General features: G+C 39.1%; 3 protein-coding genes across 4 annotated transcripts; 2 read left to right on the top strand and 1 right to left on the bottom strand.

Moving 5' to 3' along the window:
• Positions 1-2,497: 2,497 nt before the first annotated feature.
• On the top strand, positions 2,498-4,778 carry LOC116199070 (zinc finger protein GAI-ASSOCIATED FACTOR 1-like). Its single transcript, XM_031529364.1, has 3 exons — positions 2,498-2,740; positions 3,241-3,637; positions 3,789-4,778. The coding sequence occupies exons 1-3, from the start codon at positions 2,563-2,565 to the stop codon at positions 4,588-4,590; spliced, it is 1,377 nt and encodes a 458-aa protein (XP_031385224.1). The 5' UTR covers positions 2,498-2,562; the 3' UTR covers positions 4,591-4,778.
• Positions 4,779-7,047: 2,269 nt separating this feature from the next.
• Positions 7,048-10,423, bottom strand: LOC116202060 (probable protein S-acyltransferase 7). Of its 2 annotated transcripts, XM_031533572.1 has the most exons (6): positions 10,277-10,423; positions 9,918-10,147; positions 9,277-9,459; positions 8,322-8,630; positions 8,004-8,237; positions 7,048-7,907 (listed from the first exon to the last, which is right to left on the bottom strand). In XM_031533572.1, the coding sequence occupies exons 2-6, from the start codon at positions 10,020-10,022 to the stop codon at positions 7,461-7,463; spliced, it is 1,278 nt and encodes a 425-aa protein (XP_031389432.1). In that variant the 5' UTR covers positions 10,023-10,147; positions 10,277-10,423; the 3' UTR covers positions 7,048-7,460. The 2 variants fall into 2 exon arrangements, with proteins under 2 accessions (XP_031389432.1, XP_031389431.1); XM_031533571.1 differs by lacking the exon at positions 10,277-10,423 and having other exon boundaries at positions 9,918-10,270.
• Positions 10,424-16,806: 6,383 nt separating this feature from the next.
• Positions 16,807-18,009, top strand: LOC116199217. Its single transcript, XM_031529501.1, has one exon. The coding sequence runs from the start codon at positions 16,857-16,859 to the stop codon at positions 17,682-17,684; it is 828 nt and encodes a 275-aa protein (XP_031385361.1). The 5' UTR covers positions 16,807-16,856; the 3' UTR covers positions 17,685-18,009.
• The last annotated feature ends 1,808 nt before the right edge of the window (positions 18,010-19,817 follow it).

Raw genomic sequence — 19,817 nt, 5'->3', positions numbered from 1 at the left:
AGAAAAAAGTACAAGCAATTCACCTATAACTCAAGTAAATTATGTAACAAGAAAGTAAATTATTTAGATTTAAATAATTTACTAGAAAAATGTACAAACAATTTACTTGCATGTATCAAACACACATTTTCAATCTTACATACAATAAACCAACAAGGTGATAATGGTTGAATTCAGGCTTGACATCGCCGAGATTTTATGCTCATTTCCCCTCTTATAGCAAATTACCAAATTCCGATGTGGTAGTTGTGAGATTTTAAGGTGTCACAAGATATAAAAGATTAAATTTTTTATTAGATAGTTAGCCACTTAATCTTAGTAGATATAGTGTGATTTATGTATTTATCACTTAAAAGTGGTGGGCGAGGGTCATCCACCACATCTCCTAACTCCTTCTAAAATATGTTCATCTTTATTTATTTTCTTCTTTTCAATTTCTCGATTTTGTGCTTCTGTAATTAATCTTTCTTTTTAAAATTTTTTTAAAAAAATTAATGGAAAAATTAAAGAAAGTTGCCTTAAAAATGACTATGCAAAACAATTTTAAAAACACTTGTTTTAATTCATAACAGTTTTCATTTTTGACTATATTTATGCAAAACAATTTTAAAAATACTTGTATTAATTCATAACAGTTTTCATTTTTGACTATATTTAGGAAAGAGAGTAAAGTATGTATAATATATATTTTAAATTAACCCTTTAGTTTATATACTTTTTATCTTTTGATATATTTATTTATCAAATTATAAAGCAAGCAAAAGTGCAAGAGAAAATACCAAGATCCTTTTTAAATATCTTGACATGATATTTCAAAGTGAGTGTATGCCTAAAAATTTCATTTAGACACAAAGCTAGAACATTTCATTCTTATGGAGACAATTTCCGTATAAAGATAACACCATGAATAATTATAGAGAATCTCGAGCATGCTAGATCAAAGGACGACGCGTCCATCAATTTGATATATTTACGAGACTACATTGCCAGAATTACCTGATGCGGAACCAATTAATTCTAGAACTTGAATATCATATGTTTTCCTTTCCATGATTATCATTATGATTGACGTTGTCGTACACGTAAAATGAAGAAGATGAACTCATTCAAATGCCAGTGGAACTAGAAGACAAGGAGTGCACATACAAACACATGTATCCACTCTTTGTTGGGTATCCAAAGGTCTTGATGAGATCACGAAGGAAGAAGCAGTTGCAACAAAAACAAACTTTAATTAATTAATTAATTTTATCCTAAAAAAGAAATAAAAATGATAATTCATAATTATTTTTTTTTAAAAAAAAATGATGGAAGGATGGGGGGCTACTTCTTTGTCTCTTCGTACGGATCTCTTCAATGGCATTCCCTTTTGTGTCCTCTTCTTCTTTGTCAGTACCTCAACATTTCATGTCATCTCCCAACTCCCCATTAACGTTTCCTCACCCAAACGGCAAATTCCCCCTCACAAAGTCGTATATTAATTGGTTCAAAGGGTTCTGTAGTGAACAACAACACAAGAAATGGAATTTACTATCATGTGGGGCCATGTCTTAATTCTCAATACATTTTCAAAATGATCACCCCAATTAGATAGATATATTGATATTGATGATTGAATGCTCTCAACATCCTTAGCTAGTTACAAGCTAGGAACATGTCTATTTGATTCTCGGCAGTCTAATGCCGCGTCAAGATAAGCCAGTCAAATTGGTAAAAACAGACGTCCATCGGTTTGTAATATGGGGGACACTCTCATCCCTCTAACTTTCTGATGGAAGATCGTGAACTGAGACATATAAGATTCCATAATCTCCAACGGCAGTACCATGGGACTTCTCTAGTGCTCGCGCTGAAGCTGCGGAGAAGGAATTACGATGATGTGCTTCTTAAGAAAGTTTCTTAGATCGAATCTCGAGTTTTGACTCCGTCCGTATTAACGATGAAGAAAACCCTAGCAAGCATAGTTTTCACCAAAAAGAGTGTCTGTGTGTGTCCACGGAAGAATGAAGCTTTAAATATGAAACTCCTAACTCTTAATGAGCTGACTCCTACTTCTCACCAAACAAATAGGACAAACAGACCCAAATCCTTGAGGTCCAATTCTGATGAGACAATTTATCATATATATATATATATATATCATATACAATATGTTGTTTTCATAAATGGGTATTTTTAATGTTCACCAACATAATTAATTTGTGATTTGCCCTCTTTGTTTTGACAAGCTACTTTTTATTCAATGAGATCGAGCGGTATTCTAAACTTGTTGGCTGAAATTAATTTTTACTTTGAGGTTGACTTCTAACTATTACTTAATTTCAGTGAATTTTTAATTCTTACATTGCAAGTAAAGCCCATTCACTGACAGTGTAATTTGATAATTGCGTCACACATGGTGATTTTTGGTTTTTTATTGGGCTTGGAGTATTGGAATTCCTTCTTCCTTTTGTCTGCACGCTGAGAATTAAATATTTGTCTGTTCCATGCATAGATTAAAGCCCCCAGACATCCCTACAGGAGAGAAGTAGGTCTGATCAGGAGAGAATATCATATTTGAAAATGTCAAACTATGTTCAGGACTTTGAAGATGATGAACAGTTTCAGAGCACAGTGGTTGCTTCACAGTCATCCAATGGCAGCCCCACTAACACAAGCGTGACTGAAGCTGCTACTGATCATGCCTCAACTCCTGCCCCTCCACCTTCGAGGAAGAAGAGGAACCTCCCTGGAAACCCAGGCAAGGAGTTCAATCCGCTCTGTCCGTGTTTCGTAATTTAATCAACTTCACATACAAGTAATCAAAATGGTAGTAACATAGTCCGTGCGTTACCATGTTGGTTCTCTGCATTTGGGTTGTGGTTACTTCCCAGTCAGTTGTGTAACTCATGTAAAATTTTTATGTTTCATGTAAGAGTACTATTTTTCACGGTAACCTTAGATTCAGGACTAATACCGAATAAGTTACTTGATTATCAAGGAAAGAAGCGTAATTTACTTGCCATTGCTATTGTCAAATAGTTATCGGGATAATTAACTGGCTGAACGTGGATTTGTACTTGCCATTGCAGGCTGGATTGTACGTCGATATAGTTATTGGGATAATTATAACTATTTGAATGATCAGAACTCGGACCTCTTTGTGCATGTTCAAACTCTCTTTCCATGTTCTGGCTGCAAATTTATATTCAAAATGCCAAACGTATACCTTGCTAATTATCCTGAACGGGTAATTCTCAGACCCAGATGCGGAAGTCGTGGCACTGTCTCCTAGGACCCTAATGGCGACGAACCGGTACATTTGCGAGGTGTGCCTCAAGGGGTTCCAAAGAGACCAGAACCTTCAGCTCCACAGGAGAGGCCACAACCTGCCCTGGAAGCTGAAGCAAAGGCCGAGCATGCAGCCGAAGAAGCGAGTCTACATCTGCCCTGAGCCCAGCTGCGTCCACCACGACCCATCCCGGGCCCTGGGTGATCTTACGGGCATCAAGAAACACTTCTGCAGGAAGCACGGGGAAAAGAAGTGGAAGTGTGACAAATGCTCAAAAAGGTATGCGGTGCAGTCGGACTGGAAGGCCCACACTAAGATTTGCGGGACTAGGGAATACCGTTGCGACTGTGGCACTATTTTCTCGAGGTAAAGATAAGATCTACCAACTTTCAGTCACATGCGAATGAGTGGAATTCAATGCTGTATGTAAATATTGGAAAACGAATTTATTTTCTTACTTTCATTTCGTGCTTTTGTTTATGTACTATCGCCTTTCTGTGTTCATGTCGACGAACAGAAAGGACAGCTTCGTAACGCACAGAGCCTTCTGTGATGCGCTGACTGAAGAGAACAACAAGATGATGATGATGAGCCAACGGAGTCACCTTGCTGCCTCCGCTGGTGCTGGAGGAATCCCACAAAGCCAAACGCAGGAGCTCTTCACCTCGTCATTGACCACCGCCGATTCCTCCACCACCACTGCCGATGCTGCCCCGAACACGTTCACGAACCTCTTCGGCAACAATAACAATCCTCTAATGACGCCACCGTTATCTTTAAACCCCACGGGTCTCATGATGATGCCCAGTTCGTTAGATCCTTTCAGTCACAGAGCTCAGAAGGCCTTTGGCAACGCTTCGCTCAGCATCACTTCTGTGTACACTTCAGCGACAGCTCTGCTCCAGAAGGCAGCAGAGATGGGCGCGAAGATCAGCGATAACGCAATTGCCCCGATACTCCTCAAGGGGTTCTCCGGTTACTCTACCAATAACACAGAGGCAGTAATGGCGGATAATAACAGTGATAACAACAGCAACGGTTTCCATAAGACGATGGATACTGAGAGCTCGATTCCCATCCATCACCAACAGATTGGAGTCGGCCTTTTGCCCTCAAATGCAGAATCCCTGGCAGGCAACGGACTTCTACAGGGTGGAGGTGGGGAGATTTTCATGGGAGAAGGGGAGAAGATGACGGTCGACTTTCTGGGGGTTGATCCTGATGGGATGAATGCAAGAGGCGGTGTAGGCGGTGTCGGGACAAAGAGAAGCTTTCATGATGATCAGCAAAACCTGGAGAGCTTCCACTCAGGCTGGTGAGACTGATAGGCAACCAGTCAGTCAGTATCCTAGTTTTAGGATTTAAAAAACCGAACATTTTTCCGAAATCTCTGTTCTCTTTTCTTCTGATACTTTCATTTTACGGTGTTTCTTGAACCATTTGTTGATTCCCAAATTAACTCATGTGGCCAGTGACAGTAGGATTGTCCTGAGTGGGTTGAACCGAACTTATTTGGCCGGCACCCTGCGTAGTTTAGCGTACTGCTCACACATCTCTCGGCTCATGATATTCTCATATGCCAGGCAAGAACCTGGAAAAAAAACCTCTCTCTCTTACAGGAGCCCACTCTGTGGATGCCTGATACTCTAGGAACGAATCGGAAGCATAAGACTGCCGAAATCACCTTGAAAGTTCCTTACCAGCTTTCTGGTCGATTCCACCTTATTACGGAAAAATTAGGCGGCCTATTATGGAGTAAATACTCTTTAAATTCAATGGTTTACGAGTCCTGTGGGCTGAGGTTGAAACTGATCTTGCTAATGTGCCCAACGATTAATTGCTTAGGAATATATTCCATGTCATGATCAGGAAAGATCGCGATCACAGCACGGGGTCGAAAGTAGATCGGTTTTCGCTAATGGTGAAGGAATAAGGTTCTCTAAGCCGCCTGGTAAACTCATCCAAAGTCATCCATAGGGCCAACTCCAAGTGCGCTGCAACTTCGATAGAAAATCATCCCTAATATGCATCATTTGATCCCCTAATCACACTCCGGTAGATGACCCTTCAAATCTGCGCGGGCCGACTTGTTCTTACATGAATTCACAATGGATCTTCCCGCTATACATGCTCTTACCTAAGTCTGTCAAACAATTAAAACAATATGCCAATAATAACGGATTTCGGAAAATCTTCCTATCTGACGAAGCAATTCTCAAGTAATTCTATCTGAAATGTGGTGGGCCGATGAAGTATGACGGCTGTGAAGCCCTCCTATTCTTCGCCATCATATCATGGTAAGAAAGATCATTTAAAGATTTTCCCGGTATCATGGCTTCCTGCAGGATCCATGTTAGGATTAGAGAATAAAAATCCATGAAAAGTAACGCATTATCCTGGCCTTTGCAATAAGCGAAGAGTCCATATGATTGTTCCATATTCCCCATAGGCGGGAGGTGAACAATTGACAAGTATAGAGTTGACATTCAGCTCGAAATTCCTTTCTGATCGCGCCAAATCCATTTCTACAGCTTCAACCCCACGTGGTCCATACGTCGGGGAAAGTCATCGAGAGACACTGCAGCGCTCTACGTAACTCACACGCTAATAACGGATCACAGCATTTCACTGCCCTCCGTTATCAGTGGAGTACGTAGTCATGTGATATGTCGAGAATTCCTGATCTGGCGATGCTGTTCGGGGATTCTCGGAGACAATAGACGCGTGGGAATGGATAGATAAGGAGACAAGCGTGATTGGATATTCGTACGCGGCTCCTCTTTTCAGCTATATAAACTCCATGAGTGCTTGTGTTCACTTTGCCAGGCCAAAGGAAGAAAATGAATTGCATGGAGAGCTTTCAAGGGGACGAAAGGAGTAGCCACTGATCTCCCTCAAAGGCTTCCGGTCCCTTCTCTTCTGCGACCCTGTAGCATGGCACTATGACACAATGCAAATCAGCTCGGGGAGGCCGAAGCGCCCGGGGCCCGAGATGGAGAGCCGAGGCTTACTCCTTTCAAAGAATGGATTTTGATTGGCTACAAGCTTCTATCTTTAAAGGGTTAGACTTGCATTAGTGTCTCTTATTGTTGCTTAGCAATCCCTTGGCATGAAATCATATCAGGACTTCCCTTGCTGCAGATGTCGTATAGCTATGCGGGCCACGGCTCGCTTGTTATCAGACATCGGGCCATAACGCACAGTCGTGGAGTCCGGAATCAGACTTTACTGACTCTTTAATTTCTCATTTGAAACTCCTGAACTCTTAAGGTTTGAGAATATTACCATAGTGGTAGTTTTAGTCCATGAACATAAACAGCATATTTAACACATCGAACCCGGGATTCAGTTTAGAGACTTTAACTTGTAGGTTTTCTGTAGGATGATTCCAAATCGATTGACACTCAGTCACGCTTCAAGCGGCATTGAGCAATCTCATCATCATCATCATCTAAAAAACTTGATTTGACATGCACAAAGCAGATACTCTAATGGTTGAAAAATGGGAAAATCCATAAGAAGAGTGATTTCTAATGGAAAGATAGATAGTTTCAGATTGAGATCGGTTCAGACGTAAAGAAGGCGACCTTCCCTTCCCGTATTTATCATCGAGTTCCTCATTTAAGCTCAAAAAGGTGAACCATGTGACTAGTCATCATCCAATTTATAGATGTCTGTTATAAAGCGTACGAGCCTTTCCTTAGAATCTCCAAAGAACCAAAATCCATTAATGGAAGGAAAAATTAGGTAGAAAGACAAAGAGCTCCAATCCGTCATTACTCGAAGGATTGTTGCATTCATGTAAATACATCACCGATTAGGAAAAAAAAGAAGATTTGATCTACGTTCTTACTATGGGAGCTCCAGATTTCGACAGATTGTAAGATGCTAACATATTTTTCAACAAGATTGACAACCATCAATATCCAACAAGAACCCTATAAAACTAGAAAGCTAGCAAGTTTCTGTTGAAGCAGTTTTATGTGCATTTCGCCCTTCGATTTCTAAGCTAAGCTTAAAGCAAAAAGAAGAGTCAGATCATATCCTTACGATTGACGGGGGTTTTCTTTCCGAGTTCTATACTGTTGGGATATAATTTCCAAACAAACAGGTTGAAGTTCACCAGGGCTTCCAGATCAGAACAAGATCCTCCTGCCAAAGATCAGAGCTTCAAGAGACGTACCGGATTTTAGCGGACCCCATTGATTTTCTGAATCCCGGATGGGCTTGTTCCAAATTGCATTCCAAACTCTGCAGCTAGCATCCTCATATCGGGTGTGATCTCCCACTGTTCCTTTGGGTCCCAGTTCATGTGAGGAGGCTGAGTTCCACACCTCTCGAGTCTACCAACACTTTCGATTTGGCTCTGTATATCTTCCAAGTCCTCAGCAGCGACAGCTTGCCTTTTGCCCATCTCCAAGTCTAAGCTCGTTTTTGGTAACTCAGGGCTCATTGCATGCCCATAAGACACCAAGCCATTGTAGCCTTCAGATGGATCCACCTTTACTTTCGCCCTGAAGTTATTTTTAGAAGGAGGAATTTTAGAGCAGAATAACTCCATCATATTGCCCAGACATCCACGATTAAAAGGATTCATCTTTCGATCATATCGATACCGAAAGTTCTCGTAGGTTGTCTGCAGTGAAAATGAGAAGCTCGTATTATGAGAAAGAGCAGTGAGAAACGAAGGGAGCAACGGAGGCTTGAAAAGGAGAGATATAGATTATGGTACCTGATTTGTAATGATCAGGTAGAGATGAAACCCAGTAAGGCCTCCAACAAACCATGCAGCAATGAATGTATATAATATAAGAAACCCGGAGACAGGAGACTTTATGAGAGCCGTCCAAAAACCACAGTCGTAGGCACCCATTATCTTAGTGAGGTTAACGACGCAGAAGGCAAATACATACAGGCAGAGCAATGTGGTGGAAGAGATGAACATAAAGAAGAATCTGTAATTCCTCTGAAAGAACAACGAATCGTTGTTAGGATAGCAGTAAGAACACATAAAACCAGTGCAGAAAAGATTTTCTAAGATGAACCTGACCTTTCCGATGCATTGACCCACCCAGGGGCAATGGTGATCGAAGCGCTCGACACAGTTATTGCATATAGAACAGTGAGAACATCGAGGAGGACGATACAGCATGCATGTTTGGCAATATTTGACTTTAACAGTCACGCCATTGATCCTAACATCTTTTGTGGGTGGTAAGCTTGGAGCTCCACCAAGACTACTTGGCCAATCTGCAGAAAGGGTGGAACCTTCAGTTTCATCTTCCGGGTCCGGAGGGTGTCGATTACGAGGAATAATTCCAGGATCTCTTCCAGATGTAAGGAGGATGAGAAAGATAATCTGCCATTGACAAGTCGACAGCATGATGATGAAAATGAATGGAGAGATATCATCTATACTCCAAACAAAAACAAAGAGCAGGATACAGGAATTGAAGGTTGATCTATGGCATCATATCTTTTTTCCAGATACTAAAAAATTTTAAGTCGGTTCACACTAGCATCCATACGCAACAACTTTACCTGGTGTAAAAATCTCTAAGAGTGATATTCATAAATCCCAGGATATAGGAAAATTTAATCCGGCCAAATGAACTCTTCAGATAAGCCAAAAGGCGCATCTTTTTCCTTTTTACGCTAAGGATCTCTTAGTCAAACCCCTGAGAATATTAGAAAATGCAACAAAAACTGCATGTTCCATAAACTAAACAGCTACTTCGTTATCTTGTCAAGCTTTTCATAGGAACTCCGGTACTTAATAATGTCACTGCGTGTCATTTAATCAAAAGGATTATCTATAGTCCAGTTAGACTCCGAGAAAAAAATATTTTTTTACAATTAAACGATGGATAGCGGCGTGTCGTCCTGCGACTCCTCTTACATCGATGTTAAGGCTTATTTACTTCAGGGTACACGAAAAGTTGGAAAAATCTAGTTAGGGAGGTCGAAATTTTCGCAAATCCCCCAGTTCTGTCGTAGGAACTTACATATGCTGCGAAGATGACACAGATAGCTACAATTACACTGCCCCAATGATGGTGGAACTCCCGGATGAGCCTTTGAGAAACAAAGGCACAGAACAGAATCACCGGAACCAGAATGAGGGAGATGGTCAGGAATAGTGACCTTGCATCCGGACCAAAGATAACTCGACCTCCAAAGCAGAACCTCTGCAATCGACGTGGAAAAATTTCAACTGTCTTTGGTCGTTAACGATAGTAAGGTCATGATAATGCATCGAAAGTATCAGCATTAAAATCTCGTCATGATTGAACCTAAGTAAAAGTCGGCTTTGGCAGTACTAAAACCAGCATGGTTAAGGAGCATTAAAACTACAGAACAAAAGCAAGCAACTCATGGTAAACTCAAAATCTCAGAGGCTTTGTTAACAACGCCAACTCTCCATGATGTCAGAAACAAGAAAACCGGACATTGAAACAGCATGGGAGCTGAAGCTGAGCCAACAATCAGGAAAGACATGCGGAAAATCGAAATGCAGAGGGAGTGGCAGAATGAATGACACGACAGAACGAGCAACATCGTCGCCAATGCCATGGTGAGACAGAGATGAACAGAAGAGAAGCAAGATTGTTGAAATGGGGAGAGAAGGATCACGGCGATAGCATACATTGTTTCCTTTCCAGACTTGGTAGGCACGCAAAGAGGGGGCGTCTGCCTCGATGATACGCCGGTTGGAATCGGAGAGCTGGGGAGGCAGCGGAGGCGCGTACATTTTCCCCCGCGCCTTCACCGCATCCGATCTCCTCCGCTCAGCCCTCCTCTCGCCGCCGATAATCCTACGCCTCGGAGACCAAATCCTGAGCTACGTACGGCCCTCCGCCCTTCGACCTCTCCGATCTGCAGGCGCGTGACACGTAAAAAATGCAATGAAATGACCGGAGGGAGGAAGGAGGAGAGGGAAGAAGAAGAAGGACGAACGAACGAACGAACGAGCGAGACGAAGAAGAAGAAGAAGAAGAAGATTACCCCCCAACGATTAGATTACCCAATTTCTCGATAACAACCAACCAAAAAGCATAAAACCATATAAAACCATAATCTATAATCTATTCCATATCTATATATACATAAAGAAGCATATCAACGATAACTATGAGTAATAACAACGAAAACCATATCAACAACAAAGAAGCAATGCTTCCCATATTCAAGTATTTCTTAGAAAAAAATATATTGCTAATTTTGTGTAAAACCAGCTTAATTTGTTTATAACTATTAACATTTAAGAAAAATAATAATGTATGATGAAAATCTGATTAGTTAGTTCATAACAAAGGATTTTACAAAATTATTTCTAATTCGCTGTTGAACCCGCTCGCGATAGTACTACTACGACTATAAACTTGTGGATGAGTGATGTTTCCTCTGATACTGCATTGAGGTCGCAGTAGCGAGCCTAGACTCTCAAATCCTAGTATAGCTATGGTTCAAATTAAACATTCTAAGGCAGAGTTTCGGCTCATATAATTACGCCCAATCCCTTTTACTTATAAAAAAATAATAATTATATATTCTTTCAGAATAAATCAGGCTGCCTCTAATTTGGCAGGGAACATGTCAGATCAGAATCAAAAGGTCAACGAGTATGTGTTTGATTTTAAAATTAAGTAGAGTTGAATTTTAATTTTAATTGGGTTGTAATGATTGTATTGTTGAATTATGAGAAAAGGTGTGAAAAAGTAATGAATAATTGAGAAAATTTAGTATTAAAAATTGAATTGAATGGTTAAAAAAAATTAAAAAAAATTAAAAAAAGTAGTAATTGTATTATTGACTTTTATTGTATAGTAAGTAGAATTAAAATTAGAGTTAAAATTTTAAAAATAGACCCTAACACCAAACGGGTTGTAAAAATTTTGAGTGAGTATTTTATCTAGATGCCTAACACTAAAAAAATATCTAAAAATGAAAAATTAATCTCACAATAAATTTATAAATTTTCACTTATAAATATTTTAATTAAATTTTACTAATTCAAAATAAATGAATAATACTCGTTTTATATTTTTCTCTAAACAGACAGCTTCTTTCGTCAAATGCGTCGCTGTCAATGGAATTCACTTTTGACCCTCTTTTGGACTTTCTTCCCCCCTTCTTTATACGATGGACCCACCGCGACCTTTTATTCTTTTTCTTTTTTTCCTCTTCTTGTCATAATTCTATCTCGTTTGTTACATTTTTGCCCTTTTACTTTTGGCTGCTCTTTCATTTCCTTTCCTTTTCTTTTTTCCTTTTTTTATTGGACAATTATATCTTTCTTCTTCCACGTGAAAATAACATTTGACGAAAGCCCAAGCAATAACCCACGAAATTGAACCGCTCCTGGGCCGGGCTCCAATATCTTGGCTACATGAGGCCCATACAATGGTAATATCATATATATCTTATGTTCTATAGATACATCTTTGGGTACAATGCGGTACTAGCAATTCTTACCCGCGCTTTGCTGCTGATGGTGCAGCCACCATAATGTCGTCGGAGTAGAGGAGAGGAGGGCTGAGACATGGCGGAGGAGCGAGCTCCGGCATGGTCCTGGTATAGAGAAAGAGAGAGCTTTTAGAGAGAGAGAGAGAGAGAGGGGAAGTTTGTGGGCTTGGTTTATCAGATTCATGTCCATGTCGAAGGCCCAGTCCATTAGTTAATTTGCTCGGTCCATATCAGTTGCGAGTCCAAAAATGCATCAATATTTCTAATTAGAAAGTCATGATCTTAATAATAACTAGTTGTGAAGGCAGTGTGTTGCACGTGATAGTTCCAACAATTTGAAAAAAAAATATAATTCAAAATTAAAAAGAAAAATAGCTTGGAGAATCAAAAGTGAAACAAAAATATAATAAAATAAACAAACAATCTTCGCGTTTAGTGATATAAGAACTTACTTTCCGAGAACTTGTGTATAGGAATAACAATATCTTTCGAGACATGAAACTCACATTATGAATGCATGGAAAAATTCGATAAAAATGAAAGAAAAATCAAAGTATAAATTTAATCAACTCACTTGCATCTAGAGAGAAGCATAACTTCGATAATTCTCATCTAGTTGTAGATGTATACTTTAAGAGTTAAATAGGCTCATATATATGTGCGCGATAACGGAACCACCCCCAAACTCGAAACTTCTGGTTCTACAAGACCATATATCTTAGTAAACTAAGTGTATTCCTTATCCTTAGACCCAACTCATCGCCCTTAACCTCCGGGTTGTAAACCTGGTAGTAGCGACTCATTCCCACGTGCATCCGTCACGTGTCCCACGGAAAGGTGAATACTCCTAAGCCTTGCTATCAGTGCCCACGCGTGCGGGTCTTGACGAGACGAAATTCAGGTGCGCACAGTCACTCTTGGGGCCTTCTAGTTGACTCGATTGATCCGACTGTGAATAGTGCACGGGAACTTGCCTGATAGATAGTGGGGATCTTGGTTGAGACCTACTTGAGAGCTTTTGAGCGTTGGTAGACCAAAATGGAGTGCTGACAGTAATTAAATAAATTACCACAAAAATATTTAAAATAAATAAATTAATAAGTCGTCCAACTTATTTTAAGTAGACGAACTTGTTTGTAATGTAGGACTTTTGAAATTCATTAAGTGGTCATGGCCACATCAAAGTCTAAGCGATGATTAGTCTCAGCTAATGAGTAGATAACCTTGAGTTTCATCGGTATAAATTTAGGACATTTCTCATTTCACAAATAAGAAAAGCCTATTTAAATTTGCAATTGATTGAAATACATTTTTTATATACTTAACTAAAAAATGTTATAATTTCAAAAAAAAAAAAAGTGGGCCAGCGGGTGAGAATAATCACCTCACTCGCTACCAAATCAAGAAATTACTACAAAATATTAAAATTCAAAATAAATAATTAATTAAAAAGTCGAGCTAATTTAAGCATACGAATTTTACACGCGGCATTGGACTATGAAATTCATAAATTGGTCATGGCCAAGCCAAAGCTCAAGTTCCTTAGTTTCAACCAATTGGTGCAACGTAACATTGTGTTTTCCAAAAACGAAATTGGGGCATTTTTAACGTCACAAATAAAAAAAAATTAGAAAAATTGGAAATTAGAAAAAAAATGTAGGTAGTGTAGGTGGAGAAAACCACCTCACTTGCCATCAGAGGTCTCATAGGGACTTCGCATCATTTCTTTGTTAATTTTCTTGAACCACGAGTTTTGTATTTGATTCTCGTCAGTAGAATTCAGGCATCCCTCTTTTTCTTTTTCTTTTTCCTTTTAGTGACCATTATTAGACTCATAATTCTCTCAACTTATAGTTCAAATGATTATGTTACAGTTCAACTAATATGAATTGGTTCAAGCGGTTCGGTACCTATTCTCTTTAAGTAAGGTCTCGTGTTCAAATCTTGTGAATAAATAAAATCTATATCGTGAGAGTTTTACCCTCTCAATGGACCGAACTAGATTAATCGGGGTCCAATGAATTTTCGAATACTAAGATGTACGAAAAAACAAAAAAAAACAAAAAGAACTATGTCAGACTTTCTGGAACTTGAGTCGGAATATCTCCCTGAAGACTAATAGTTGAGCTTATATGTTCAATTATGAAATTAATAAAAAAAAAAACTGAAGGCATGACGGATGACGCTTATAAAAGTAGTATTCTTTTTCTTAAAATCAAGAGCATTCATTCATAACATAAAACAAATACAAGCAAAATCATTCAAGAAAAGATTACATGATCAGAAAAGATAGAGGGGTCTTCTTGGCAGGCTACATGGAAATAAAGGTTGCGAAAACACCAACAAATAAGCACAAAAACAAATGTAGCAATCTCCTCACTCTATTTGGTTTCAAAATTAAAATTATAAAAATTTTAATTTTAATTTTAATTCAACACATTATACAATAAAAATATATGTTTCTCAAATCAAATTTATAATCTCTATCTCATTTGTTCATTTCATAATTAAAATTAAAATTATTTTAACTCTGAAATTAAATACACCGTTAGTATTCCAATCAAAACCCCATGTCATTCCACATTGACCTCAAAAAATCATGAAAGGATCTCAAGTTATATATCCACGTAGATTTCAACTATCTGATGATGACGACAACATTAAACAGAACAAAACAGGGGAGTCTTGAAGTGTAATGATAGTCAAAACCATTGCTGGAACCAGGCCGACAAATAGGATTAGAACCTATGGCAGGGAAGGCTGTCAATCTATCCAGCAAAATTGGGGAAGACACCAGACTGCCAGTCAGTCCCCTGGTTTGGACGCTTATAAAAAGTAACTTTAGCATAATTGATTGCTTTCTCAGAGATGGAAATCGTTTCATATTATTCTTTTAGCTAGCCCAGCATATTAGCCCTGATTCATGTAAATGAAAATTAAACGAGGCAAAAGGCATGAAAACGGTTCAAAATTGCGAAACTCGAATTTTTTCCATGTATGTGGGCATTCATAGACATTATGATACATTATCCTTAGAGATAAGTAGCTTTTTCAGCAAATGGATCGTGAGATGGCTGTGATATACTTGACACATTCGGCAAAAACAATAAATAGTTGTGAATCAGAATAAATATTCGGTAAGTATTATTTAATTAAATAGTTGTGTGACATCTATAAAAATACATGTTAGTGGTAAAAATGGTTCGCAGTGATTCCACAAATTTTCACTTACATGTATTTTGATTGGTCATTAAATCAGTCAGAATAAATGAGCAGTACTCATTGAATATTTAGTCTGTGAGCCAATACAACAATAACGTGCCCGTCGAACAAAGTTGAATGACAAGGAGTCGAAAATGAAATAGCAAAGGTGGCCCCAACTTCACGTGACGACGGTATCACTTATGAACTATATGGCGTCAAATAGTGGAAGAGTCTGCTCCGTTTGGTTTCGCAATTAAATTTTAAAATTTTAACTCTAACTTTAACTCTACTCATTACACAATAAAAATCAAGTCTTCAAAATAAAAAAGGTGAGCCCATACATAAATCTGTATACAACTTTATTATACTCAATTCAATTTTTAATACTAAATTCTCTTAACTATTCATTACTTTTTCATATTTTTTCTCATAATTCAACAATACAAACATTACAATTCAATTAAAATCAAAACTCAACTCAACTCTAAAATTAAACGCACCGTAACCCTATTTCTATTTGAAATATGAAAACCTTAAAATAGACCAAATGACTTAGACAGGACAACCACCCCCTAACTAGCAAAACCCCATTCACACACGTTGACTTGACTAATTGACTTATGAATTAAAATTCGTTCGTTGTCAACTTCATCAAAATCAAGCCTAATTTTTCCACCCGTTTTCCATTACCAACCCTCCCGGTGCGCATTAGCCTTGTGAAAATGGAACATCAACTGTCCTTGGAAACCCGAAATTCAATTCGCTGCTTTTATGGTACATTATGGAGAGGGTCGTCCCGTTAAATTTTTCTCATTTGACGCTTCTAATACCCATGCCCTCCATCGGACGTCATGGTCTGCATCTCTCTCACTGTCTCCATCTGCACCATACCACAAGGCCGAAGATGTGGTCATCAACCATGCATGAAATTGACGGAAATCGATGGGTAAAGTCATTCGACATCCCCTGTGGAATTGACGTACGCAATGTCTAATTAGACCGCGACCTCAAATTTGATTCGGTAGGACGTGCCCCCATGGCATGAAAAAATGAAGGGGGGCCGGGCAGGTGAAGTACCTTAGATTTCAGGCACGCGTGATAGATATTCCCTCCCTCCTACCCCACCAATAATGTTTGTTCAATTCACTTTCTCCTAATTAAATTCGACTGAGAAAATGAGTGCGGTATAATAGCACACTTTTTCTTATAAAATCATCAGAGGTTATAAATAAGATAGTCATTGATGAGATTTTCTGTCGCTCGTTATCCCCCCTCCCAATGCTTTTTTTCTTTTCAGCGATGCTTCCTCGACGTATTAGCTAAAACTAATCCCCATTAAGGTGTCTGTTCGGCCTTGAGTACGCAAGATGCTTCTATAGTAGGTTCTGAAACCCATATGTGCACTGCAACTGAAATTTACCAGCTGAATTGAAGTATAATGGACGAAAAAACTCACTAGCAAGAGAATTTTATTTTAAACTTGAATTAGTCGGAATTTATTGGATTTCTAAATACAAGGTGACACGAAAAAAAATATATCCACTGACAACACAACACAGTGAAGTGCACTACATGTCGATGTCGTGATGCCTTCACTACATCCTTTTTCTAAATCTATTTTTTTTAATTATAAAGAAGGTTAGATCGCGGATTAAAATTAAGAGATTTTGAATTCATTTCTCATTAGTGTCATTTCTCTTTCACTTTTATTTTGCTATCTTAATTTTTGTACTAGGTTTCGTGACTTTTTTTTATAACAGAAAAAATGATAAAGATATATATATTTATTTATTTATTTTGATTGAGTCTCCCGTTAAAAATCTCAATTGGGAACCTTCTAAAGAATATAATATATACAATTGAATACACTCTTCCCTTCCTGATCAAGAGTCTCAGCAGCCCACAACACATTTTCATGGCGGCTTCCACCTTAGACTTAGAGCTCACCGTCCTCTCCTGCCGAGACCTCAAAGCCTTCAACTTCTTCCAGAAGCTCTCCCTCTACGCCGCCGTCTCCATCTTCTCCGACCCCGCCAACTCGAATGGTAGACACACCAGCTGCCAGCCTCAACGCCAGAAGACGTTGGTCGACCGAGTCGGGGACCGGAACCCGGACTGGAACCACACGATGAGCTTCAACCTCGAGCCATTTAAGTCCTCCCCAGCCGATGAGAAGCTCTCGGAAGATGTATTTGTTAGGTTTGAGGTCCGGTGCGAGGGCACCGTCTTCGGAAATAGGACGGTCGGTGAGACCCGGGTCCCGTTAAGGGACCTTGTCGAGGAGTTCCACGGAGCCAGGAGGTTCCTGAGCTACCAGGTTAAGACGGGCGATGGGCGGGCCAATGGGGTATTGAACTTCTCGTACAAAGTGAATGGAAAGTCGTCCACTGAAACCAGCGCGACTGACAACCAGAAGTTCCGCACTGTCGAACCTACGCCAAGGGTTCATGAACTTAGGTTCTCCTCGCCAGAAGTTATTCAGACGAAACCGAAGGATATATCATATCCTCGAATCGATATCGCTGATACTCAGCCTGTGTCTCTGCTCCCGCTGATGCTGTCCCAGCAAACGGCTCCATATGACAATGTTTTCTATGCCCAAAGTAATAGACAGGACATATATAGTTACGAGATGTACCCTCCGGCGCCCGTGCCGGAAAATGTTCCACGACAATATCCAAGCAAGATGGAGGTCACTGGTTATGGATACTCTCTTTGGGGGCACAACCAATTCAGGGTCTGATAACCAAAGAGACGATGACTGATCGATTCGGCCAGCCTGCCGGAGCCATGCATCTACATACTGTCACTTTATCGAGGACCTTGCTAGCTAGATTAATATCGCGTTACTAGAAAAGTTAGTACGGCACTTAATCTCTCTGTAACAGGTCTTATATGCAGTTCTTACATGGTTTTTTTTACGTCGATCGGCATAGGTGCCAGATGTTGTTTCCATGTCTTAGTTGATCTCCAGTGTTATTCAATTTTCTGGTGCTATATAGGTCGTATTGCAGTTGTATCAAATTAGGCGATGATATGTCACGATGAACTTAGTTTTTGTTGGTTAATCGTTGATAAATATAATTGCAGCAATGACTTTAGCTTTCAGGATACTTTTGAGGTTACTTTTGGGGTTGAATGATTTTGATTAGCACAAAAATGTTATGAACTTTCAATGTAGGTAGATAGATCGGCAGAACTTTTCTTTTGTTTGGTTGCAAGATCAATAGACTTGATAAAAAAAAAAGGACTTGGAAGTGATTAAGAAGTTATCGGGGCATTCGAGAAGGCCCAAACATGAATATTACGACTTTTTTACCCCGATTAGAATTTTTATCGGATTTGTCTCGTCAAGACGCGGTCTACATAGACTGAGTCAATATCGACTGTCCCAATTGGCCAGTAAAACTCTTATTATATCCACTTCCGACGATAAGATTTGCCTAATTGGGTCAGGGCCTGATCAGAATTTTCATTTGAGTAAATAGGCAATTTGATCCCGATGTTCGAAAATTATGTCAATTGGTCTCTGACTTATTTTTTACATCAATTTGGTCCTTGAGTTTGTTAATTTACATCAATTTGGTCCTTGTTATATCATTTAGGTCCCTCAATTTACAAAATTGCATCAAATTGGTCCTTCTTACATTAGTTAGATCCCTCAATAAAAAAAATCGCATCGTATGGGTCCCATGGGTACATCAATTTGGTCTTTCGTCACATTATTTTAATTCTTAACGACATTCTGTTGACTAAAGATGCTAATGCCATTAAATGATTGGTCATTGTTACTTCAATTTGGTATAACGCTACACTAAATGAGTCTTTCTTCATTTTCCTTTTTCTCCTTTTTTTCCACCCAAAAGAAAAACAAAAGTTCGTACAAAAAAAAACGACGTCATTTTGGTAGAATTTAAAATATATTTATTAAAATATTTTCTACAAAAATATAAAATCAAATTTAAAAAAAAAGGATGAACTACTGTTGATCTTCCTCTCTGGTTCGCCAGAGCTTCGGCGAGCCAAAGGACCTCTCCTGCCACGCCTAAGGCTCAGGAGCATGAATCTGGGTACACGTTAAGGTTATGAACCCGGGCGGGGGGCTCGTCAAACCAAGAATCACGGGCTCTCCACCCTTGAGTTGGCGAGCTTTCTCTCTCTACGAATCAAGGGCTCTTGACCCCTAGTTTGACGAACCTGGATCTAGGTTTGTGACACAAACCTAGGTAGGGGACTCACGAGCCCCGAGCTCACCAGGCATGCGTAATTGACTGTTTACAAAGTCCGTCTTCTATAAAATGAATTGGAGTACGATACAATCCAAAAAAGATAACATAGTGTTGGAGATCCGGCTACTGAATAAAATTTTGGAAATAATTTATGTAATATACATCATGATGATGTACTTTCTCTACAAAAGATGTCAAAGTCCGTAATGACCATCCTCAAATTTCAAAGAACACAACAATGGCTTATCTTGGAAATTCTATAATGTCAAGGCAATGGCATCGTACAGTCAAAGTAATTTTTTGGTAGTAACGGGATAATATTACTAAAAATTACCCAACATCATGCTCCTCAGAACGAGTCATACAGATCATGCGAGCCTTAGTCGATCCTACTACATCAGCATAGAGCAAGTCTAACACCCCGGTAGGGGTAGATATTGTTGGGAATTGGTGTATGCCCTAGAGGCAATCTATAATCAGTTCTGTAATATGATATCTATTTCATTATATTACGAGGCATATCTGTTATTGTGTAGATTGCGCTAAATATGATTTTACACAATAATGTCCTTGGAATAGTAGGTTCAATAGGCATCAAGTGTGACTTGATTGTGAGATCCTATAATTAATGAACATTATTCCTAAAT

This window comes from Punica granatum, chromosome 3, assembly GCF_007655135.1.
Source record: "Punica granatum isolate Tunisia-2019 chromosome 3, ASM765513v2, whole genome shotgun sequence".
Taxonomy (NCBI): domain Eukaryota; kingdom Viridiplantae; phylum Streptophyta; class Magnoliopsida; order Myrtales; family Lythraceae; genus Punica; species Punica granatum.
The sequence above is the reverse complement of the archived record's forward strand: the minus strand, read 5'-3'. Positions and strand labels throughout refer to the sequence as shown.